This window comes from Staurois parvus, unplaced genomic scaffold (genome assembly GCF_062004578.1).
Source record: "Staurois parvus isolate SC_StPar_1 unplaced genomic scaffold, SC_StPar_1.0 ptg000218l, whole genome shotgun sequence".
In the NCBI taxonomy this organism is placed as follows: Eukaryota; Metazoa; Chordata; class Amphibia; order Anura; family Ranidae; genus Staurois; species Staurois parvus.
Genome location: NW_028318014.1, coordinates 6,846,398 through 6,873,292, shown reverse-complemented (window position 1 = coordinate 6,873,292; position 26,895 = coordinate 6,846,398). Strand labels below are relative to the sequence as shown.

General features: G+C 41.2%; 1 protein-coding gene across 2 annotated transcripts in view; it reads left to right on the top strand.

Annotated features, from left to right (window-relative positions):
- The window catches only part of SLF1 (SMC5/6 complex localization factor 1), a 180,847-nt gene that overhangs the window by 35,316 nt on the left and 118,636 nt on the right, over positions 1-26,895 (top strand). Inside the window, exons 2-5 of one of the 2 annotated variants that reach the window (XM_089679163.1) lie at positions 4,495-4,965; positions 8,940-9,015; positions 14,166-14,409; positions 17,534-17,690. In XM_089679163.1, the coding sequence (XP_089535289.1) occupies positions 4,852-4,965; positions 8,940-9,015; positions 14,166-14,409; positions 17,534-17,690 (591 nt within the window). In that variant the 5' untranslated portion in view covers positions 4,495-4,851. The remainder of the gene's footprint in view (positions 1-4,494; positions 4,966-8,939; positions 9,016-14,165; positions 14,410-17,533; positions 17,691-26,895) is intronic. The other variant, XM_089679164.1, reaches the window with a different exon arrangement.

Below are 26,895 nucleotides of genomic sequence, written 5' to 3'. Positions count from 1 at the left end.
CCCACAGTTCTCTGGGAGTTGTGACATATCTCAGGAGGCTGCGGGGGAAAGGACCCAAACTTCTACTCCCCCCCCCCCCCCAAAAAAAAAGGGCCAAATCTGGGGGGGAGTGGAATTTCCACTTTTGCCAGTAAAAACTCAGCACTCCTGGGAGTGTGGGTTTCCTGGGTTCCCTGCAACTCTTGCCTGTTGTTCCTTGTGATCTTACATCACCATTTTTTTCTGAGGTGATTAGAGGTCAGAGATAGAAACCAATGAGAGCTGCGAGAAACCCAGGAGATCAACACTCCCATGAATGCTGGTTTCAGAGCAGACTTTAAGCTCAAGAACTTGTGAACAGAGGTAACATAATAATAATTTTTTTTAATAATAATTGTTTCATATCAGCTTTTCTCTACTTTCTCCTTAACACTAAACGCTTAATCTGACACTATCACTGACATGTAAACCTCAGGCTAACTTTAGAGTAATCCTTCGAATAATAACCAAACGTGTCTACCTATATATATATATATATATATAGATATAGATATATATATATATATATATATATAGATATAGATATATGTATGTTTATAAGGTTATGTTATATACGTGATAGTATTACTGTAAATCAGAGCTAGACAAATCCCAGGTGCCAGGTTGCCATGGCACCTGGGATTTTGTCAGCTCATTCCTCGTTGCCGACAATGCTATAGCAAAATGACGACCACAGCACGGTCGGCTGGTTCTGGGAGGGCATCTGTTGACATTCTCCCAGAACTACGCGCCCCAGGGACGCTCTGTGATTGCTTTGGGCACAGCTGTTCACAGACTGAGGTAAAGGGCCAATCACAGTGGCTCCTTACCATGTGATCTACTGTGTCCAATCACAGCCGATCACATTGTAAACAGACATGCCGATTATTAACATTTTCTTTTCTCATGCACTGTCACAGCATGAGGAGAGCCGGTAATTAGCAATTCTGACAGGTATATTGATATTTATTAGTGCAGACCATCAGTGCCCATCAGTGAAGCCTAAGAAAAACTACTTATTTGCAAAATTTTCTAACACAAATTAAGAAAAATGTGTTATTTTTTTCAAAATGTTTTTTGTCTTTTTGTTTGTTTAGCAAGAAATAAAAAAAAAAAAACCAGTAGAGAACCCAGCTCTAAAAATCATAAACATTTTATTTGGGTACAGTGTTGCATGACTGTGCAATTGTCATTCAAAGTGTGAAAGCACTGAAAACTGAAAATTGGCCTGGGCAGGAAGGGGGTAAAAGGACCTGGTAGGCAAGTTTTAACATCTAATACAACAAAAAAAACTTTTGCCCTGCTGCTTGTCCGCAACAAAGCTAAAGTTTTTTTCTTTTTTTTTTTTCCTTCTTCACATACTGGCACCTCCGTATATTCTCCTGTGTTGTGCATCAGTAAAGACACACATCAGGGCTGCAAAAGAGAATGTGTTTTGTCGCTGAAAATAAAGCTGGCTCCTACATTTTTAGCTGGCTCCTAGATTCTAAGCAAATTTGTCAAGCCGTGCTGTAAATACTTAATGAAAGATTATACTTAATAGTTTTAGTTTCTCTTTAACCCAACAATGTTAGACACTTAAAGGCCTATTTTCCATAGATGTTAATACAGGAGTCTGATATTGAAATCAAAGACCATTGCTCTGATGTTCTGCTCAAGACTCACTGCAATCGGTGGAAGCTGTCGGATACATTCTCTTGCTGCAATGGGGATGTGACTGTAATTAATAGTCATTGTTACAGTCCCAACTAATAGTCAAAAGAGGAATTTGGGATTTGTTTTTTTTTTTTAAAAATCATACTTGCTTAGGTGGATGCATCTGTCCCCCAAGAAGAGAAGTATGGGAATTCCTTTTTATCCCAAATCATACTTACCTAGGTGGATGCAGCATTGGTTCCCCACCAAGTCTAAGGGTGAGAACTAAGCGATCACATGACCACTGATCGCTGAGTTTTCACAGCTGCTCTGAGCAGAGGTCGGTGACTGTCGTTTACGTTGTTTGCTCTGCCCCCCTACACTCACTGGAGCGATGGGCTGTGGAGGGGAGGGAGCGGCTGGCTCAGGCTCTCAGCAGGTCGCTGAGAGGCTGAGCCATGTGCCACTCCAGACTCTGGTGTGGATCCGACTTTAAGGTCATCAGCCGACAGCAGCCGTCAGCCCTCTGTCAGCTGAAAACGGGTCACAGAAAGTGCAGAATGAACTGCACTCCTGTGATCCACAGAAGAAGTACAGCCAGAAGAGGTTTGGCTGTACTTCTCCTTTTAATGAGGAGATTTGGGTGAGAGGTTCCAACTATACTGTACATATTTTGTTTAACCCAACAAAAGGGTATTAAGAATAAAACTTAATTTGGTTGGGTTGCATGTTATGTTTCAGGCAGTGCCCACTTAGTGCTACACCAAGAACTTACAAATCAACATAGACATTAAAAAATAGGATTCTGGTGCTATTATTAAAAAAATTGTAATAAAAAAATAACATGGAGAATTTTGCCACTGATCTTTCCACTATGAAAAATGATATCTGTAAGGGTTGACATTAAAAGCTTCATTCTCATATTTTTCCTTTCTATCTGCAATGTCGTCTTCAAAGTGAACTTTCTAGCACAGTTCACAGTTCCACATAAATCACTTTAAAAGTAATTGATTTTTCTGATGAACCTGACAGTAGTTGAATAATTAGTACTTTATTTAAAGCTTGCACGTGTCAATCAAAATATCTTAGATTGCTTAAAAATAAGAAGATATGAACGCCTTCAACTGATTTTTAAGATGTATTATTCAAAAGACCTTCTAACTATAATTGAATAATTAGCCATAATTGGTTAATTGAGATAATTTTTGTTGTGTTTTTTTTTTGTATAGAAATTATTTGTCAAAAAATAAATAACTTTAGTTTTAGGGTGGCCATATACAGCCAGATTATACCCAGTACTTCCAATTCCTGATGGCAAGGCACATGTTACTGTACCTTAAGAACATAGAAATGGCCAGATTATGGCAAGTAATGCTTATAATTGGCAAGCAATTGTGTATTTCCTTAAAAGGAGTGGAATGTTTGTGTGATGTATTTTACGTACATTTTCTTGAAAATTAAACATTAAGGCCCTTACCATATGGGGTGGACTCCTCCAGGAGACTACTTGCTCAGTGTGGAATCTGTCCGCTGATCCCCGCTGAACAAGCGGATGGCTGGTCCGTGTCTACTCTGCTTATGCAAAGCGGACACCGACACAGCCCGTTGTCCATTTACACTTGACTGCCATCCAACCCAATAGGCTAGATGGATGGGGAACAGATCCCCATCCGTCTGTTCTTAGCGGATTGAGTTGGATGATACCCTCCATAGAGGATAATGCCTAAAGAACAGGCAAGCGGACCCGATCAGTCCACCCGTATGAAAGGGGTCTAAAATGTGAATAGGTTGTAAATATACAGTATGTCTTATTTTAGCCAAGGACAGGTACCTGTACATATACTTGTTTATACATATGCAAGTTTTTATTTAGTGTTGTAAATATCAAATATGGCATATGAATATTTTGTATTTTCATATGCCTTATTTTCACTTGTTGTCCAGGGTCTTCTAAGCTTCTGTGCTGGAAAACCTTTTTACAGAACTCAGTGGCTCAACCTGAAATTTATGTACAGAAGGGAATCCTATATAATACCCTCAAAAGTTCCACTCACAAAAAAATATTTTGACTTCTTTCCAAATGTGTGATGCCAAACTTAAACATTTAGTATGTTAATGTTTCTGCTGTTTCAATTAGGTTAATTTACTAAAGCCAAATAGACTGTGCACTTTGCAAATGCAGTTGCACTCATTTTCATTAGTAAATGTATTGTGGTAAAGCTTCACTTTGTAAAGAATACCCAATCAGGTGTAGGGAAAATAAAAAAAATAAATAAAATGTTTGCTTGCACATGATCGGATGATGAAAATCAGCAAAGCTTTAACACATTCATTAAGCTCTGGGAAAATGCATGCAACTGCACTTGCAAAGTGCACAGTCTATTTGCCTTTAGTAAATATGTTCCTGAAATCCACTGTCCTGAAACATTGTGCTGCCGACAATGTTTTTCCTGAATCTGCATTGCATCATGATAGAAAACAATGGCTGCATATCATTATATATTTTGATTAAGAACTGTCCAGCCATGCACCATGAACAATGGATCTGAGCGCTGAAGAAAAGAATGATTAGAGGATAGAAGTAGCTGTGCTGGAGACTAGGATTATGCATTACATGGCAATATTCGGCAATGCAAAAAGCAGTGCAGAAAGTGGATCATGCCACAGACCATTGATCACCTTCGTAATTAACAGCCTCTGTTGACTAAAATATATGCATGAACTACACTAAATGCTGATCACCAGTTTCATGTCTGTATTCATTTGTTTAAGCAATTTCTGTTGTGTTTATACTTAGTTTTGCTCATATTAAGTGCATTGTATTATATTTTCTTCTTAAAGGGCTCCTCCACACAAAATGATCAAGGGGAACCAGTGGAACAAGGGGTAAGGTAGGGGTAGTGTGTCTATAACAATTACTTTTAGATCCCTGATCTGCTGCTGGAAGCTCTTTTTCTGAGTGATCTAAATTAATTCCTTGACCTCTGTAGACATCATAGTCTTTTGAGGAGCTGTGTGTAGTAGAGAGGGATATTGAGGTACAGATCATATTGTGGTCTTGGAAGTCACTACCATTGAAACTTCCTACTGACAATCTGAAGCATCGGAATATACAAATAAACACACTACTCCTGCTTTTTCCTGTGCAACGAGTCCCCATTTGATCTAGTTGTGCAAAGGGGCCCATTACTCTTTCAGATGGAAGTGCCTGTGAGACAAGTAATTGTTCAGCTGACTGGTTTCAGAGATGCAGAAAAAGATTCTTTGGCTGGAATGCTCAGCAAGCTACCCTGTGCATTTATTGATAATGAAGTAAGTACTCTTTTTTTTTTTTTTCTTTCATTCGATGATAACTTCACCTTTTAAAGCAGTCCATTAAAATACAACAAATATATTTTAGGCCAGTTTTGACTTTAATAAAAAAGAAGTTAATGTGTTCTATATCGAAACTAACCGAAAGTGTATTTGTATTTTATTTTTCACTTTCCTTCTTCTTGGCAAACAATTGAGTGAGAGTCTTGTGAACAAGTCAGGCTGTTACATTCCAAAGTGCTCCCAGTCTAAAATGTTTCAGTTAGCAGAAGCTAGAGGTTTTTTCATACAGAAGGAAGATGAGAGCACAGAAAGGACCTCCAGCGGTGTTTTTATAGTCCACTAAAGAGATTGCTGACACAGGAGGCTGCAGTAGTAAATAGTGGTGTCACTATCCTGGCTATGGAATATGTGAATTACAAGCAACTGAAAAAAAATATAATTATATTAATAATAGTAATAACAGATCATACATATGTTATAAATAATGTATCTGGACTTCTGCTATGATCTGTTTCTTTTTGATATATAGTATGCCTGTAATACACATGTCATTTAATTGTGCTTGGGCCACAAAAATAATTCTCACCTTTAAGAACCAGGTACAGATTTAGGATGCTTGGCTAGTCTGATCATTTCTCTGCAAAACAATCTTGAGCCAAATACCAAAAGTAATATGTGCTATTTGGTAATGGTAGCAGGTGGTAGTATTTTAAAGTGTTACTAAACCCAGGACCCTGCATCACTATATCTGGTCTCCCACAGTACCCTTTTCTCATCAGCAGTATATTGCAGTCTTGTGACTTCTATCAGTGTCCAGCTCAGCACTGGTTAAAGCTTGTAGGAGGAGTTTTCATTCTCTCCTGATTGTCCTATGAGACTGACTCTCTGTCTGGACAGTGCTGATTGGCCTTGTTCTGATTAAATGCATTCTCCGAAGAAAAAACTCTCTAGTAATACACACCAAACTGAGCATGTTCAGAGTGTCTCTGAGGCTGTGTTCTATCAGGGAATGAAATTGGGAACGTGAAAGAAGGGGACGATCAGAGAAGACAGTATCAAACAGCCTTTTTACACAATGCAGAGGATTAACGCCTTAGGTTCCACAGTGAGTATAACAAGCATGCTTTACTGCATGTACAGATTGATTTTACTGTTGTGGGTTTAGTATCACTTTAAAGCTGTAAAACAAATTATGTGATTCCCTGATGTTTACTACTAATGGATGGAGAGTAGGGATGAGCAGATTTGCCTGAGTTCAATGCACAGAAGGTTCATCAAATCCTGGTTTAAATGTGAGAAACCCAGTACCTGTGTGATTATGGTACGAGGACAGGTTTTGGTAAACTTGGGTTTATTTCATTGCGTCAATAGATCATCATTCAGAATGCGCGCAACACTTTGATCCTTTTTTAGGAGGCAAGCAAATGTTGAGCTGTGACTAGTCAGGGATTTGTTTTACAATCCCTCCTGTAATCCTCTTGGAAGCACATTCCATGGCCTGACCCGGCACTGGAGGCACAGCAGCAGGAGGATAAGGAGGAGGACTGGCTGCTTTCTTAGAGCAAACAAGAACCTTTGACTACTCACTGTGACGCAGAGAGAGCAGGAGGCTGAGGAACAATATGATAAGGAAGAGAGTTCTGTAACAAGTGGAAAGGAGAAAATGGGTCAGGCTTCAAGGGGGACATTTTAAAACCTCCCAACCCCATATTTTGTACGTGGATGGGGTGACATTATTGAGGATAGTGTTGTCCTCAAAACCGAGAACACAGGTTCCTCTACTGTTAGCAATTTGTAGTGATTATTTTCACATATGCCTGTGCAAGAACCCTAGCATTTAGGTCAACTACTGGGTGGCCACCCTATTAGATCCCCAGTACAATGGTAAAGTTGCCAATCTATCCCAGAGCCCAAGATGTGGCACTTTGAGGAGGTGCTGCGTAATAACCCTCTTGCCACATATGCTGATGGTGGCAGGATCCTTTCTGTTGTCCACCATGCCTCAGATCCTCTGATCCCTGAAAGGAGGAGCAGAAGTGGCTGCCACATTTTAGTATTTTTCTTAAAGAACAGTGGCTATGCCTGGCTGCAGGCAGAACCTGGAGCATGTGATTGCTGATTTCATTGTCCAGGGACAATGCGGACACTCTCATAAGTGAGGAACCCATGGACTCTTGGGTGTCCAGGCTTGACCACTGGCCAGAACTTGCATGGTATACACTGAGGCTTCTGGCTTTCCCTGCACTAACTGTGCTGTCTGGTAGAGACCAATTTGAACTGCAGAAAAGGCTACACTATAACCATCCTTAAGTCCAGATGGCTGAGCACCACTTTGTCCAAGCTTTTTAGGCTGCAAAATCTTCCATATAATCTAGCAGAAATTTAATGGCCTGGGGGAGCCCAGAGTGGGCAATATTTTATTTTTATCTGTGTGTTTTTTAATTTTTCATTGTTATTTTCATATTTTAGCTGACAGTGGATGCCAGGCAGATCTGCACTTCCTCTTTTTCTGCAGTGTAAAATTCCTCCTCCTAGGCATTTAGTAGCCCTCTTGTTTTTTATTTTTATTTCCTTATAGTCACAGCACTAGAGGAATAGTTGCGGGGGGAAAAATACGAACGTGGGCTGCCCACCCTTTCACAATGTTGGGAAAAGGGCAGTCAGCAGCAAATAGAGGGGGAAATCCTATGGTCAGGGGGAAGGGTAGGCAGCAGCAAAAATTAAATGTGTAATCCTGTGGACACAGGTTGCCTGCTGTTCCCCAAATCAGGGCTTGTTCAAAACAATGAAAGGCAAACCTAGAGACCTAGAGGTGCTGTCACATGGAGGTTGAAGGTGGCGATCAGAGCATTCGCTTCTTCTTCCTCCTCCTCACCCTTTCCACCTTACCATTTCCTCTTTCTCCATGGGTCCATAAGGAAAATAGAGCCTACTGAATCATACATATTGAAAAGCTGGTAAATCAGCCCCCTTCCTCTAGTTTACAGCCTTTTTTTATATTTTTTTTTGTTATTGGCCTTGTAAGGCCATCCCTACCCAAGTACAAAAAACCTGGCAGGGATATCAATGCAAACTGAGTAAAAAGATTGGCAGTTGGGAAGAGGAACCTATTTGGATTTTGTGGGGCTACCACATTTGTTGTAAGACTCATTTCAATCCTTCATCAATCCTTGTTGGCTACATGGACTGCCCGCCCTTCCCCAGAATGGAACCCTGAAACTCACAGCTGCACTGGAGAACGCCGTCTCTACCATTTGGAGTGCAGGAGGTATGGGCAGATAGCTGTATTGAAATTATGCAGGAGCCTAACATTGCACCAGTAGTCTTCCGATTGTGGGTGCTATGCTACAGGTTAAAAAAAAAATAATAGTAAATTAAATTTTTGCCTTTTTCTTTTTTTAAAGGTGAACCTCATAAAAAAGCACAAAAAACAATATGTGTTACTTTGTCATCTTACATAATGACAAGGTATTGTAGAATAAACACGTCCATAGCAGAAATGTACATGTGGGAGAGGTGAAGAGGTTAAAAGTTATTTGTGAACCACATTTCTTGTAAAGGACACCCCCCCCCCACCCCCAATGGGAAACTGACCGCAACAAAATTGAGAAAAAGTAAATGCTTGTGTGCTGTACCCATGTTTACAATAGCACTGCCATATACACGAATATGGCAGTGTATAGCCGCACCTAGGCTACTTGAGCAGAGAAAATATGGCTTCAGTTACAGTGAATGAACTCAGGTGGCACATGTGCAAGAGCTCTTAAACATATTTCAGTTCTGATAAGCTCCACAATATTTACTTATATATTTGTAAATGCTACAAAATAATATTCTACCAAGGTAAACATTGTAATTTATGTTTGCTGCGCGCTATTCCAAGACAACTGATTTTATATATTTTATATATATATATATATATAAAAAAACTGTTTAAATTGTCTAAATAAATTTACCATTTGCATTTTCAGAAATTTAAAAACTGTACACATCTAATTGCAAAGAAACCTAGCAGAAGTGAAAAATGGCTAGCGGCCTGTGCTTCAGGTTAGTACCCCTTAAGCTATATTAGCTTTCAGCAGGCAGTTTCTAAATCATGTTTAGCCTTAAGTATAAAAGTGCTGATTTTACCAAACTTTAATGTATTTTACAGTAATTTCATTATGCATTTTGTCTACATTACAAAGCCTTTTTGGTACTGCTACACAGTCTTTTTTGTAGGTCACTTCTATAAAACACTATTTATGTTTTCATAGAAGCAACTACCCACCCCATTAGGGTGCCTACATCTTTCCTGTATGTTAGACATAGGTAGTGATAGAAACCTGGAGCATTCAATCTGACACATTTTAATGTATACTGTATATAAGAGCATTTTTTTTTTTTTAGTTGTGGATAGTGTTGGGAACAGTTATATTCTGACATATTTTTTTATTGTGGTCCTCTATGGGGAAATGTACTAATCTGTTTCTCCTAGTGACCATTTTTATTGAGACAAAAAGAAGCTCTGGGCTTCCCAAATTTGAGAGTTGTTATGAGAGTAAGCTGAGGGCAAATTTCCAACGGGGACAAATGTTTTGGTGGCATCTGTTGAAAATGTCCTCACTTGCTGTTGCATCTCTAAGACAGCAAGTAAAGGGAAATCTCCCCAGCAGGAAGCATGCAGCAAAAAAATAGCCCAATGGGGTTTAAACTTTTCCTAACAAAATTCTTGGTTATACACACATTGTAAAACTGAAGCTTAGTTTTTTTTTTGGGATACAGCACCAAGCACATTGTGCATGTGTAATGGCGTTTATCTCATTACCTGCCGGAGGCTGCTTCTGCTTCCTGCTGTGCCTTCCTAAAACCACAGTATACTGCCCAGAGTGGCTATCTTATGGTGCTTTGAAGGCTGATAGTTGCGGCTGCTACTAAGATAAGTTGCACCTCTCACCTGCCCCCTTCTTCCCTCTCAACCATTGACAGAATGCCTACTATTTTTTTTTTTCCCACAATTATGTTTTGTGGGTTGATGAGGAACCATCGTATGTTGTATATATACAGCGGGTAAAATCGGTATTGAACACGTCACAATTTTTCTCAGTAAATAGATTGACATGAAATTTTCACCACGTCAGTAACAACCCATGCAATCCATACATAGAAAACAAAACAAATAAGTCCAGAAATTAAGTTATGTGTAATAAAATGGAATGACTCAGGGAAAACGTATTGCACACATGAAGATAGGGAGGTGAAAAAAGGTATGGAAAACCAAGACACCAGCTGAAATCTGTCAGTAATTACTAAGCAATCCTGCCCCTTGTCAGTGCAAATTAATATTAGCTGGTTCAGCCTCAACTGATGGCCTATAAAAAAAGTGTCTCATTACCAAGGCATCACACAAGAAATATCTCATGATGGGTAAAAGCAAAGAGGAATGCAAAGAGGATGCAAAGAGGAATGCGATTCCTGTTCAAATCGCATGCCGTTTCCCCACTGCCCCTGTGTGAACCAGGCTGTCATAGCCTGAGTTCACACAGGAACGGTGCAGGGAGGTTTCCTGCAGCGGTGAGTGGACGTGTGGGGATCTATACTGTTGTGGCAGATGCTCCATATTCTCAGTGGTAGGAGAGGAGAGAAAGCGGCGGGGATTTGAAATCCCACCGCTTTCTCTCTTCTTTTCAGGGATGACAGTTCGGATTAGAGTTGTATTGATTGGTCAGAACCGTCACTTGGACGGTGCTGACCAATCAGATGTCGTCTAGCCCATACTGTCATCCCTGCAAGGAAAGGAGAGAAAGCCGCTTCAGAGGTCTGGGGATTTGAAATCCCCGCAGCTTTCTCTCCAGTTCTTGCAGTGATGACAGTACAGGCTAGATGCTATCTGATGGGTCAGCACTGTCCATGTGACGGTGCTGACCAATCAAAAACCCTCTAGCCCGAACTGCCATCCCTGCAAGGAGAGGAGAGAAAATGGTTGGGATTTCCAATTCCTGCTGCTTTCTTTCCTACCACTGAGAGTATAGACCGTCTAGTTCCATTGTATACAACCAGACACGCCCACTCTGCACTCAGCATGGGATGCCCACAGGAAGGTTTCCCGCACTGCACCTGTGTGAACTCAGGCTATGACAAGCCAGGGTTTACACAGGAGCAGTGGGGAGACCGCATGCAGTTTGGACAGGAATTGCATTCCTGTTCAAATCACATGCTAATCTTTGCGGTGCAATTTGTATTGACACTGCACATATGATCAGTTATAATACCAGTCATTTGATGGTTTGACAGTTTGGTTGAGAACACTAGCAAATGTGACAGTTAGCATTCCTGTTAGTTCCGCTTAACCAGTTGGCGCCGACTACACACAAATATGGCAGCTCTTGGTGGCTGGGCCTTAATGAGGAGCAGTCACATATTTGCGTACCAAAAGTTAACGCCCTGTGCGCTCCCTGAACATTTACCGTCGCCTCATGGAAAGGTCCTGATTGCAAGTAGTAATCGGGACCTTTCTGAGCATGTGACCATCAATTGTGGCAGTCACATGGCCCTAATCCCTGCCCCATCTCCTGGCGTCACAGGGGTTAAGGGTTTGTTCACACCATGGTGCAGAGACCTCAGTTTTTCTGCACACGTTCTGCATAGGCACAGCAAAATCAATTGTTCTCTATGTGTCCTGTTCACACCACAACACTGGTATCATGTGCAGATTTTTTTCTGCGCAGGTTTCTACAACACATATAAAACTCATTGAAGCACACATGAAAACCGATGTCTCTGCAAGTGAAATCTGCATATCAATTTCTATCAGTTTTTCTGCACATGTGTGAATAAGGCTTAAATCTTTAGACTGTCAGCAGATCTGCCTATACAAATTTGGCACAGTGCCTAAAAGTGGAGAGCAATTGAGCATGTGCAGAACAGGCTGATACTGTGTTTTATGGGATTTTGAACAGCATTGGCACTTTTAATGTTTTACACAGCTATACAGTACCTGCAAAAAGTACCAGCCCGAAGTGATCTAGCAAGACTTATTTTCTGCCTAAAGTTCCACTTTAAGTAGACATTTGTTTGGCTTCTCTGGTCTCTGGTACAGTGGACTTTTGTCATTGTCTTTAAGCGGAATTAAACCCATTGATTTAACAGTTTAAAAAAAACAGTTACATTCCCAGAACGTGCTGAGAATGTAACTGTCACATTTGCTTGTACTCTCAAGCAAACTGTCAAATCATCAAATGGCTGATATCATAACTGATCACACATACAGCACCATAGTAGTTGAAGAGCAAACAAAGACTAAGATGGCAGCTTCCTTGGCTGAAAATGAAAGGAGGGCTTGGTTCCACTTTGAAGCTGAAGTTTAGTGAATTTTTTATTAATTTTTTTTTAATAGCACCACGGACAGTACTTACAACGAACGGTGCATATTGAAACCCCCTACATATCTCTTCAGCAGTGATCTTCCAGTGCTGCTGGGGTTAAATTGAGCCACTGGAACTGTCACAGACGTTTGTCAAAAATGCCAGCTATACCCATCCTTTCCAACCCACCTGCTCCATTTACTAAAGCTGTACTATCCCTTCATGCAATGAAAGCGTTATCTGAATGGAGGTGAACCTTTAAATGCTAGTACAGGCTTTTATGAATGGGGGGGGGGCAAAAAGAGTGGGCATTGTTGGCGTTTGTGACAAGTGAAGCCTCTTGCATTAACCCCTGCATCACCATAAGATCATAGATACAGGGGTACACAGGTGAAGATTTCAATGAACATTACAACCAACAGCACTTTTCATTTATTGTCATTCAGTTTAACTAATTGCCGACCGCAGATAGCCGAATGACGGCTGCACTGCGGCCGGCCAGTTCTGGGTGGACGTCATATGACATCCTCCCAGAACATGCGGCGCACACCCGGCGATCTCCGTGATCGCTGTGTCCTATGGACACAGCTGATCACGTAACGTGGTAAAAGGCCAATCACAGCGGCCTTTTACCACGTGATCAGCCGTGTCCAATGACACGCTGATCACCGGGAAAATGCAAATGCCGGTTCTCGGCTGCACTTTCCTCATGCTGTCAGATCGTGAGGAAAGTACTGCCGAAAACCGGCAGTTGTCAGAGCGGGGATCGGCACCGATCATCAGGGTCACTGATCATCAGTGCCCTGATGATCGGTGCCCAGCAGTGCCACACACAAGTTCCGCCCACCTGTGCCCAGCAATGTGCCCACCTGTGCTCAGCAGTGCGCCCACCTGTGCCACCCAGCAGTGTCACCACCTGTGCCCAGAAGTGCCACCTACCTGTGCCCAGTAGTGCCACCCACCAGTGCCCATCAGTGCAGCCCAGCAGTGCTGCCAGTCAGTGCCACCAGTCAGTGCCCAGCGGCTGTGCCAGTCAGTGCCCAGCAGTGCCGCCAGTCAGTGCTACCTATCAGTGCTGTCTATCAGTACCTATTATCAGTGTCGCCTATCAGTGCCACCTATCCGTGACACCTCATTAGTGCTGCCTATCAGTGCCGCCTATCAGTGCAACCTATCAGTGCCCATCAGTGCTGCCTCATCAAGGCACATCAGTGGAGGAGAAAAATTACCTGTTTGAAAAATGTTATAATAGAAACAAAAAAAAGTTGTTTTTTTTTCAAACTTTTTTGCACTTTTTTTTGCTTATAGCACAAAAAGTAAAGTGCCCAGCAGCAATTAAATACCACCAAAAGAAAGCTCTATTTGTGAGAAAAAAATGATAAAAATTTCATATGGGTACAATCTTGCATGACCGCGCAATTGTCAATCAAAGTGCGACAGTGCTGAAAGCTGAAAATTGGCCTGGTAAATAAGGGGGTATAAGTGCCCAGTAGGCAAGTGGTTAAATAACGTCTTTTTTATATTTATTTAATAAAAAAATTGGAAGCCTAAATGACACTTTGATAAGGCGCCCCTTTCATTTGTATATTCATATTAAATATACATGGTAATACATCTTTACTTTCTTTATATACAAATTTGTATCTTTCAACACTGCTTATAAGCCATTAGGACTTGTTAATGTCATGACTGACCGTGCTGACAGTGACAAGAAAGCTTTCAAGGAAATTTCTGGGGGCATGTAGTTTTAACTAGCATCAAAAAAGCTGGGATTTAATTGCTGTTCTGATCATCCTTTTATTTACTATTTGTCCCCACAATCTTTTTTTGGCTCACAGTTAATTTACTTTCCAGGAAAGTGGGTACTGACTAAAGAGTACGTAATTAACAGCACAGAAAGCGGCAGATGGCTTGATGAAATGACTTATGAATGGGGATATAAAATGGAAAGAGACGCCCATTATTCACCTCAGATGCAATCTGCACCAAAAAGATGGCGCGAACACCTGACACACACTCGTGCTCTTGGGGCCTTCAGCAGATGGAAAGTGGTCCTTCTCATTCAGGATGCTGATAAAGAAAGGGAGTCTTTTCTGAGGTAGGATGTGAATCTCCTCTGCTAAAGACGGGAGATAAAAGACCGCTTCATTTCATGCATTTGGTTACGCTTAGCTCTGTCATCTTTGTAAAGGGCATGTGTTTGTGAATAATATGTACACCATCACAATTAAATTATCTTTAGCGTATAAGTTTCCACTGTATTTTCATTTTTAAGCTTTAGTGTGTGGGTTGTGTTGCAGTTATATACATCCAAGGTGTTTTCCTAATAGTCTTAACAAATGTTTCATCTTAAAAATGCAGATAGCTAGTCAGATTGAATCTTCCCAAGTATAATCATTTTTACTTGAGAACTAGAGATGAGAATAATAACTACTGCATTTCTATACTGTAGTTCTGTAAGTTGTCAGTTTCAGTGCTTGCAGCTGTTTCCTCCTACTATTTTCCTCCATAAGTTTCATTTAGGTTTTGCTGCAGTACTATATAAGTACTAGTATATGAGTAGAATGATGTAGGGAGAAATAGAGGGAAAAGGGGATTTGCAGATGACAGAGGGTTTTGTGTATAGTAATTTAGGAAAGAACCTTGATGACTCAAAAGGAATGTTAAGACGTAAAGTGGTTGTAAAAAAACCTTCTGTGTGCAGCAGCACCCCTAATACTTACCTGAGCCCCATCGTGATCCAGCAATGTGCACAAGAGCCTCAGCTCTCCGGGGACCCTCCCTTCTCATTGGCTTCCACTGTTGTCAATCACTGCCAATGAGGAGTGCAGGGTGGATTTGATTTACATCAAGTTGATTTAAATCACTAGTGAAAAGGCTCGATTTAAATCATAATTTTTAAAGAGCAACTGTCATCTCTGTCTCATAACGGCTCCTCCTCTGACCCGCTGTTGACTCACCGACAGTCCCACTCACTTTAATGGGACAGCTGGTGATGTGGCAGTGACACGACAAGGTGAGGGACGTGGCAGCAGCAGGTGAGTGGATGCTCGCTAACAGGTGCTGCCATGATGGTTCTAAAATTACAGGTGCTCTTTAAATGTAAGAAATCCAACTCATTCTTGCTGGTAGTTAGAATCTTTAATATTTGCAAACCTAATGAAGGTTTCCTTTTTAGAATAATAAGCTGTCAGGTTAGTAAAACAGGGATATCAGAACTGATTTTAGGTTAATAGGTTAATCACACATAGCTGGAGAACTACTCAAATTCTTTTATTTTATCTTTTTTCTCATGGTTACAGCGAAATTGTGTGAATGCATCAATGCAGTGCATGTTATCTCAGCTTACAGAGCTTGGATTCATTGAACGAGTTTGCCAAAGATGTAAATATTGCAGAATATACAGCCTCATGCTACATAAGTAAGCTCCATTTCATGCTGAATAAACTAAATTATTAATGTATCTTAAATAGAAAGCTATCTTTAGATAGATTTTTATTCCAAAAGCATTTTATTAAAATAAATTTGATAAAAGTGAAAAAAAAATCCAATTTAAATTAAAAGAAAAACTGATTTAAATAAAAATAAATCCAATATTATTATTTATCTGTTTGAAATCATTGATTTTTATCCAGCCTGGAGGGGAGGGAGTGGGTGGGGTCAAGCAACAGCTCTTTGTGTGAATGGATATGCAGAGCAGCGGCTCAGGAGGGAGGCTGCTTGGGTACCTCCAAAGCAAGCTGCTTGGTCTGTGGGCAGTCAGCAGGAGGGAGGGGCCAGGAGCACTGGCAGGGGACCCGAGAAGAGGAGGATCAGGGCAGCTGTGTGCAAAACCACTGCATAGAGCAGGTAAGCATAACATGTTTGTTTTTGTTTTTTTTTTAATGCCTTTAATATCACTTTAACAATGATCTTCAAGCTTGTTTTACTTAACTTTACTTAAGGCTAGGTTCAGACTGTTGCGGGTGGGTGCGGGACAGTGTGCAAATTGCACCTATTCCCGTACCTGCAACCACCTGCAGCCAAAACTGCTCTTTTGCAGATTCCCAACCCCCACACACCTGAAATGCAGCATGTTTTCGGGTGTGAGAAATTGCTTGAATCAAATTTTCATGCAATTTCCTGTGGCTGCATTTTTAAAAAAGGTGCAGGGACCTTTTTCTGTGCAAGATGCAACTGCTGTGCTCGGGCAAACATGAGCCACAGCAGATGCATAAGTGTGATCTTACCATAACTGATGATTTTTTTATTTTCCTTTTGTGAACTAGACATTCCTTATAAAAGTAGTGTAAACACAGCTCTTTGTCTATTCTAAGAGTATGGCAAGTGAACTCTTGAGTCAATTAGTATTACATATTTAATTAGGGCTTATTCACACTATATGCAGTGATCTGCATTTTTCAACACAATAACAGTGCAGTTCACCCCTATGGTACAAAGAAAACAACTGCCTTGTTCACACCACAATGCAGCAGAGATGTGCAGTGCTGTCACTTTGTGCCACTTCAGTAATGTTTAGGGAAAATGTAAGCATCTCACCACTGGTACACAACAGACACTAGTCCACACACAAAAACACTGCTGGCTGGTGTGAACAAAGTCACAGCTCGCATTAAATGACAGAGGTGTTCATGTAAGTTATAGCTGAATGGGTCAGCTCTTGATCTGTGGATAAAAATAAAGATGGATTCCTGGTGAGTTAATGTGCTTGTAACTTACCGTATTTTACTATGAAAAATCCTGAGGCCGTTCCCCTGCTGTGTAACTTGAGGGCAGAGTGGTAGGGTTTAATTTTGTACTGGTCTGCCTCTCCAATCTAAGCACTGAAAGTCTGATCTCTATATCTGATCCAGTTGTGGAAAGACAGCTGTAATTTATAATCTCAGTAGAATTGGCAGACAGTTACACAATTCAAATGACATCTTGCAGATCGTAGAAAGCTTGAATTATCTGATCATGTGCAGATCTCGACAGATGAACATCTGAAAAGTCTAAAAATCATAATGTGTCTAGTATCAGTAATTACATGTGCTCTGAACAGAAATAAATAATCATTGAAGGAGGATGGGACTAGCTGTACAGAGTATTTTCCTAGTGAGGAAGGGACACAATTATTTAAAGGCAAACAAACAACTGCGCATGTGTAACGTGTAATGATGCAATAGAAAAATTGTCAGATTTCAATATAAAGTTGACTGAGCCTTGTTATTGTTGTTTAACAGAGTTCTTACAGCTGGTCAAGCAACTTTGTGCGATGCACAGAATCCGGAGGGAGGAATCACACATGTGTTTACCAATAATAAAAGCTTGAAAAACAAAGAAAGGAGTTACAATGCTCCATATTACTCCGTGCTGTACCTTGGAGCATATCTTCTAGAGGTAATATTAATTATAATTCTTTATTTGAATTATGGTCTTACAATTTCCTTTGACAAAAGAGCACAGTAAACAATAAATTCTCTCTGTTAGAAAGCTTTAGGGCTTGTTCACAAATGTGCGGAGATCTATGGTTTTCTGTATTCTCCACAAAGACGCATAGAAAATAGTTGTTTGCCATGTGCACTTTTCACGCTTGAACTTGAGTGAGCTGTGGTGCAATGTAGAATCTGCAACATGTCAGTATTTTTCTGTTCCTCACCACATCTTACCCACAGCTCCATCTATCTCTGTGTTTCTGTGCATCATAGTTGAGCTGTGGTGCATAGAAATTAATATGTTACACTGTGACATTTCAATAAAGTTACTAAAAACCAAAAAGGTAAACATTGTTCTGCACACCATCGGCCTGCAACTCTTTGGCATGTTTGCAGGCAAAAGACATCTATATACTTAAGGTGCATGTGCATATTATTCTCTGTATATACATCCAACCTGCTATTATCGCTACCACTAGTACCAGAGACTTAACAGACAACAGAAACTGTCACATTGGACTGTTGGAGGAAAAATCTATTGACTCCAAGAATGACTAGAGCCAAGACCTCTGCATAGTGTGCAGTAGTGATTAACCTTCTTAGGGTTTTTTCACAGCAGGCTGTAGCTAAAGTAAAAAGCATTACGATGTGGTGCAGTGGCATGTGGTGAGGTGGGTTGTGCAAAAATGCAGCATGCAACCCAACTCAATACAGAATTATGCTGTGATCAAGACATGTAACAAACATTTGTTTTATATATGCTGTTGCATTGATCCTGTGTTAATCTATGCAGAAACGCAGCTCAACTTACATGATGGGAATAAGCCCTTAAAGCAGTATTAAACCCAAATGCAAATATTTATTAAATTGCAACTTACCAATGATTAGATGTTGTTGGTGCCTTAGGTTTCTTTATGTTTTCTTTCCTTTATTTTCACCTGGTGATCCAGCCAATAAGTCTGTGGTTTTTCAATAGAACAAGCTGCCCTGCAGATGTAGCAGTTAGAAGGCTGAGACAATCCATTTAACACAAGGGTGTTTGCAATGATCTGCTTTTATTTATTTGAGCAAATCCTTTATCCCAAAAGGAAGAAAACTGGTGCTGTAACTGCTTATAAAGTATTAGCTGGACTTTTGGCTGCAATGTATTTAAGTCTGCTAGTACATCTAACTCCACCCTCCTCCAGGCTGACAGTACTGCTATCCAAGGGTGTCTGTGTTCTCCTTCATCCAGAGTGTAGGGATTCTAATGCAAGGAGTGTGTTACTGGCCAGATCACCAGGTGAAAACAGAGGGAAAAAAGCCTAACAAAAGAAAACTAATGCAGCCACTATATTTAATGATCGATAAGCTACAATATATTTTATTTTTGGTTTTGGGTTTAGTACCACTAAACTATTTAGGGAGACGTAATCTTTTTCTAAAGTTTTGTTATTTGTACACCTTGACGCGACATCCTCTTACATTTTGTGTATATGTGTTTGTGAGTGAGAGTTGTACATTAGTAAAAACCTAGTCTGTAAATTATATAGTATAGACCTGGCAAAAATTCAATTTTCTTTCACCGTCCTTATATTACCTGTTTCACTGTATCACCAACAGGGACATTTTAAACTACAGCTCCAATCTCTGTCAGACTTTTGCTCCTATTGGAAAGATTTCCCTGCCTGTCAGGACTACAAGTAATTGTAGATTTCTTCAACTGGGACTCGTACAAAGAGAGACAAAGTAAAGTGGACAGAGTTAGAACTTCAGACAATTTTGTATTGTGCCTTCCTTTCCAAATGACAGTTGCTCGCTGCATTTCTTCTTTTTAGGTTATGTCAAAATGTACTTAGAATTACAACGGTTGTCTTAAAAGTGCCCATTGCAATGCAGTCAGACTCTCTATGTTCTCTATGCTCTTTTCCTGGTGCAGTCACTGAAGTGAACAGACAGCCCGCTTGTCTGCTACATTATTTGCTGGACTGTGGTAACTTTATCCTTCCTGTACAAGCCATTGTAAAAATAAATCCCAGTCCAAGGCAAAAGGATGTTTCCAAAAATGCACTAATTAGCATCTTATTGATAGATTTTGGGTCTTTATTATTCCCAAAATCTCATCCTGATCCTGACATCACCTTTCCCTAGGCACCATAAGCGAAAGTTGAGGCTGAGTATATCTACTTTTTTTTTTTTTTACATCAATACAGAATTTGTAAATTTGGGGGAAGGGGACCCAGACTAAATTTATGAGCCTTAAACAGTGTGATATAGAAGAAGTTTAGATTCTTTCCTTACTACATTTACTGTTTTGATGATGTTAATACTTGCCCCCTTGACACAGTGCTGACTTTAACTACTTGTCTACAGGGGCAATTTCCCCCCCTGATTTTGCACACGTTAAAATTGTGTTTTTTGAGGTGTTTTTTGCTAGAAATCACACTAACTTCCTCAGAAAGTATATATTCTCTGAAAACAGAGACTTTGGAAAATAAAATGGGGGTAACTGCAATTTATGCACCTTTTATATGCAGGGTTACTTATCAAACATATATTTTCAGGAAAACATACACTAAAATGAATTTTAGTGCAAACAAACAGTTTTATACCCAATTTTTGGTAATATATTACAAGATAGAGATGCTTACTCTGAAAAAGCCTACAAGACATGAGGGCAACCTTAAGGGTGAGGGCATCCAAAGGAATGTCTCTACTCTGTATTAAGGGGGGGCTCTGAAAAGCAGAGAGCACCAGGTTGAAATTGCAAGGTGATACAGGAGGTTGAATTGGGGGAGTGATATTAGCAACTCCCTGTAGAAAAGTCCTGAATAGGGATTGCAGGGCAAGGGGGTTCTGGGAAAGAATGAATAAAGCAGAAACCTTCCCTTGAGGGTACTCGGGGCCAGACACTGGTCAAGACCAGACTAAATAAACTAAAATTAGAGTGATAGAGTTTTCCCTAAGATTAAGCCTTCTGTTCTCAAGCCATGCAATGAAGGCTTTATTTCTGCCTGTGGGAGTTGGAGCTCCTTGCTTTGAGTATGGTGGGAATAACCGAGTCAGAGATACCTCTCCTTTTGGGCTTGGAATTCAACAGCCATGCTGTTAAAGTCAATGACTGATGAGCAGGATGGAACAGAGGGCTTTGGACCAGTATGTCTAGTTTATTTGAAAGAAGCCAAGGCTCATTCACCAGAAGTTTGAGTTTTTCTGTTTACCATGTTCTTATGGGCCAATTTGGTGCGATGAGAATCACTAAGGAGCTGAAGGAAGGGGCGTGGTTATGCGTTTCAAAGCTTTCTCTTCCTTTTAAAACCCCTAAACCCCCATTGTACTTTGCTTGGGTTACCTTGTGGATAGGGAGGACTGTTTTAGACAGGGAGATGATGTTGTAGAAACAGTCTGATGGTTCTCGGTTCTAGAATGATGATGGGAAGTTGTGACTCATGTGAGGATCATATCCACTGAGCAGTCTGTGAGTTGTAAACTTGTTACCACATTCCAAGTCTTGTGAAGGAAAGACTTTTTCCAATTTCAGGGCAGGATTGGAGGCCTACAATGTCAAGGAGATCTTAGCTGGACTGGAAAGAAGTATTGGGCAATCCAAAGATTGTATCTTCTTGTTCTATAAATTTAGGATGTTGAATCGAAAGGGTTTGGGGTGAAATTTGGCAAAGGGAAGTGCCTTGAAGCAAGCCACTGAGACCCAGAACCCTCATACAGAAGCAGATTAAGAGGTGATGTTGTGACCTGAGGGTCTGAGAGCTGGGCATTGGGGAGTCAGTCTCCTTCCTTCTAAGGGACGAAGATTCTGGCTTGGGCTGTGTCCAATTGTCAGGAATCAACAGCAGGGATGTGAGGCCACACTCAGGATACGACCAGACTGTGTATGCTTTAAGTGAGATTTATTTACAGTGAAGCAAAATTCATCCAAACACCTGCAGACAGTAAACATAAACATAACTTGAACCAAAAACCCAGTGACAGAATACCTAAATGATCAACATAACAAACAGCCTACCAACTAACTATATACAATATATATAAAATAGGGAAAACAAATAGCAGGGGAAATGTGGGGGTGCAAGGAGCAGATGAGAAGGGAGAATCAAAACTGGGATCAGGAACAAGGGGGAGCAGGTACAAGGCTACAGAGTACAGGGCAGGAGCAAGAGCAGGATGTAGGCAAACAGAATCTGGCAGCAGCAAAACCCTGGAATGGGAGGCACTAGTAAGGTAGGACCTAAATACCCTCCCAGCAGCCAGCATCAGGTGGAAAATGATTACTGGGGTCTTCTGGCTCCTGGGAGAAACCTGCTGATGCACACTGGAATTACAACCTTCCGCCTAGGGAACTACTGTGCCACCAGCAAGTGATCCAGGTCCTAACACCAAGATTAGACCCATGTACTCCAAACAATGTGAGGCCTGAAGAGAAAACTTTGGAACGTTGGTAATCCACCCAAAGGTTTGCAGGAACTGGATGATCCTTTGAATGTTGACAGACAGGGTCCTGGCCGAGGAGTCCTTCAGCAGAAGGTCACCCAGGAAACTTATGATATGAATGTCCTGGGTTCGTAAAAGAGCCAGAAGTAGGCCAAGCATGCCAAGTCAAGGTCTCCCTCAGTAAAACGCGTTCGCTGGAGTCCTGTATCCCTGTCATATTAGTGGAATATGTTGTAAGAAGAAATATAGGTGATTTTACTGGATGTGCGGACATCGGATGGTTGTCTGTATATTGGAGTCTGCTGCGGACATAGCCAGCACCTGGGATTTAGTGTGTGTATGGTAGTGGAAGAGGGAACCAACCTGGAGCGGTGTTTTTTGTTTTGTTTTTTTGTCCATAGGATATGTATTGGCAAAAAACTTTGGCGTGAAAGCCTTTACAAAGCTTGGTAAAGTGAAACTAGTCAGAAAATTGAATCCAGGCATATCACCGCAGGCTGGCCCCTTTTGCAGGCATAGCTACTGTATGTAAAACATTCAATGTGGATTTTATTTTCAACTTCTCTCTGAATTGAAGTTATTAATTTAAATTTAAGTTTGTATTTTTCTACCACTGTATTTTCTGCACCAAGCTCTGGGCAGCTTAGGTGCGCAGTTTTGTTCTTTGTATTTTCTATGAAAAATCTTAATACAAGGAAGTTATGGAAGTTTATGGGAAAAAAAACTCCAGTAATACACTATCTACTTGATCAGGAGATAAACAAGACCTGGTATTAAAAGGTTGACATCTGTTGTTCCTGATCCAGGTGGTACTCCACAATTCATTTGTGCTGCATTAAAAAAAAAAAAAAAAATCTGATACTGACAGTTTTCTAAAGTACCAGCAAAAAAAATAGTATCTTATGTTTCAAGTAGAACTACAGGCAATACTTTTTTCTTTTTTTGGATAAAGTACTGTTGTCACCAGGGTCATCAGAGCTAGTATCCTCATTCTTTTACTTTCACTTTTCATAATGGTAAACAAGACAAATGGAGACGGTGGCACGGATAGCAATAAAAACCTGTCAGGTGTTCCAATCCCTTGCTACACTGTCCCCCCCCCAAAAAAAAACAAGTTTTGCGTTTAGTTAAATTTTCAACAAGACCCCAGACATCCTGCAGTCAAAACATGTTAAGAGGGAATAGGATCTGCAACAGGTGGGGGAGGGATGGTTCTGGCAACAGCGCTGCCTTATGGACGCAAGTTAGAGAAGCCCCGCTCAGCCGCCAGGGATCGTAACCCTTTCTGGAGCTCCCACACACTCTACAGTGGTGGTTTTTGCCCCTAGAGCTGTGGGAACACTGCAAGCGTGCAACAGCGCTGCCTTATGGACACAAGTTAGAGAAGCCCCGCTCAGCCGCCAGGGATCGTAACCCTTTCTGGAGCTCCCACACACTCTACAGTGGTGGTTTTTGCCCCTAGAGCTGTGGGAACACTGCAAGCGTGCACCACAGGCGCCAAGACCCACCACAGCTGGGTACTCTGGACAGCTTCTTCCCCAGGCTTCGCCAATATGGCGGTGGCAATGGCTTACAACGGGGAGCAGGAACACTCCCGGACTGTGCTGCAAGTGTGCAGCTCTCACAGAGGGGGCACTAATCTCTTTTTCTCTTTCTTTCTTTTTCTCTCTTATCTCTCTCTGCCCCCCCTCTCCCCCCTCTCTCTCCCCCTCTCTCTCTTTCTCTCCCCTCCTCTCTCCCCCCCTCTCTCCCCCTCCCTCTCTCTCCCCCTCTCCCCCCCCCCTGTCTCTCCCCCCTCCCTCTCTCCCCCCCTCTCTCTCCTTGGCATTGCATACGCTTATGCTTAAGCTTATGATCTACTAGAATACCTAGCTCCTTCTCCACCATTGATTCCTCCAGCTGTACTCTCCCTAGTATGTAAGATGCATGCATATTCTTTGTCGGCTTGTAGGTTAGAGACATCCTGCAAGGACGTTATTCCACTGCATAGCTTGGTGTCATCTGAAAGACTGAAATGGTACGTTTAATGCCAAACCCTATATCATTTAGAAATACATTACAAAGGGTCCCAACACTGAACCTTGAGGTACACCACTAACAACCCTAGACTATTCAGAGTATGAATCACTAACGACCACCCTCTGAATATGGTCTTTTAGCCAGTTTTCTATCCATTTACAAACTGATGTTTCCAAGCCTGTAGACTTTACCCTACACATTACCCGTGTATGGGGAACTGTCATACGCTTTTGCCATCATCTAAAATCCCAAACTATGGACATAGTATGCTTACAGAAGACCAGGTTTTCTCAGTCCTCCACCCCCTGATAACCTCTCCCCTCACTACCCAACCTGTTGATTGCGGGCAACCACTATAAGGCAAATTTTAATGCAGATAACTCCCTCCTGGTCCTTACCAATCTTATCACTCCTCCCAATTTACAGGTGATGGATAATTTCTTAGCCATTTCAGGACTCCGTATTCATCTCTTCAAAACTGCGGCGCTGCATATCACCCTCCCTGATGACCCGGTCATGCATCTGCAGACACAATTTACGTATCGTTGGGCACCCCATTCCATAGATTACACATGCCCCCCCCCCTTTTTATGTCTTTTGCAGAACAGAATCCTTCGGTTTGTCTGGGCCCACAAATGCCTCAGAGTCCCCAGATCAACACTATATATCCAGAGATTACAAGGCAACCTGGCAGCCACCAACATGGCCAAATATGGTCTGGCAGCTCAGATTACTCAACTATCTATGTTACATGCCACCTCTGACATCCCATTGTGGGTGCTCTTGGAACTACATAATTGTGCCCTAATATCTTTGCAGGCGTTGTTCTGGCTTCACCATAAATTGCGTCCTCTGACACTAAGCCCTCTTATGCTTCATAGCGTTAAGCTGTGGAATTCTGTGCGATATTCATGGAACTTAATGTCCCCTTTCCTGCCTTGTTTACCAATTTATTAATAATCTTCTTTTTTGCCAAGGTTAGAGCAACCTAGTTCCTTTTCCTGGTGGACCTCTCATGGCTTTACAGGGGTGCATCAGTTGTTAACCATGCGCTTGGTCCTATCATGGGTGCCCCTCTCAGGTGACGCATGAGATCCCTCGGCAGGAGCACTTCCATTATCTACAGTTGCAGCACTGGATCCTTTCTTTGTCATACTTCCACCTATCCCTTTTGTAAGACATCTTTTGAGCATGTCTGTTTTCATTCCCCAGAGTCCCCGGGCCTTATTTAATCGCTTTACACCTCCCAATAATGGTAGATTGTGCTTGTCGACCCTTTCCTGTGTGACACAATGGGAGCGAAAATTGGATCTAGTATTGAGGGGGAGGACTGGAGCAAGGCACTTGCCCTTTCCTGGGCTTTCTCTCTCCCTCTTTGTTCTCCATCTCCTTCTTTCCTTTCTTTGCTTCCTCGCTCTTCTCTTCTTTTCTGATATGAAGTTTAATCATGATTGCTGTCCCGCAGGGTACAACGGAGTGTAGTCTGTGATATTTAACTGTTTACCCTGGCCCTTTTTGGTCCGGTAACAGTTTATTGTTTTGATACTCACGTACATATTCTGTCTTCTTCTGTCTTGATGTCGCCCCTGCATGGGCAAAACATGGCTTGTTATGACTTATTAAAATCTAGACAATAACTTTGACACAAAAAAAGAAATCAGATTTGTTTGTAAACTTCTGTCTTTCGTGAATCCATGCTGTCTGTTGCTTTAAAATATTTTTTTCCAGGAAGAACTCATCTATGTGGTCTTTAGTTTGGCGATCTTTGAAAACCTATCTCTTCAGGGAAACCTATCTTGCCCTCAGCTAATAATGGAATCTTCTACTCTTCCAACCAGTCCATCCCCCACAGTTACTACCTTATGTACCACTAGCCCCTCCCTTCTAGATTGTAAGCTCCAAGGAGCAGGGCCCTCCTATCCCTCTTGTATTGAACTGTATTGTTGCTGTATTGTCTCCCGTTATATTGTAAAGCGCTGAGCAAACTGTTGGCACTATATAAATCCTGTATAATAATAATAAAAATAATAATAGTTAAACTCTACAGCTAACATTAAATGAAATCATGTTATGGTCACTGCTACCCAGATGTTCTTTTATATGGACATTTGTAATAAGCTCTGCATGGTTTGAGATTACTAGGTCCAGTAGAGCATCATTTATAGTTGGGGCCTCTATGAACTATACAATAAAATTGTCTTGTAATTTGTTTATACATTTTTGCTCTATAATGGTTTCTGTAGTGCCATCACTCCAGTCAATTTCCAGGTAGTTAAAATCCTTCATTATTATCACTGTGTCAGCCCTTGCAGCCCTTACTATCTGTCCAAGGAGCTGAATTTCCAGCTCCTCATTAGCACTGGGTGGCCTATAACAAACTCCACTTATTACCTTTGTAGTGTGTATTCCCATGTGCAGTTCCACCCATAATGCTTCAGCCTCATCACACTCTCTATTAACTAGATCCTCTTTCACACTCACTTTAAGATCACTTTTTACATAGAGACAGACACCACCACCTTTCCTTTTTACCCTGTCTCTCCGAAAGAGAGCATACCCAGGACTAATAGCCCAGTCATGTGAAGGATGAAGCCAAGATTCAGCAATACCGATTAAATCATAGTTCTCTTTGATTTAATTACTCATAGTTCTCTTTGTGTACCAAAACTTCCAACTCGCCTATTTTGCTTGGCAGACTTCTGGCATTGGTGAACAAACATCTT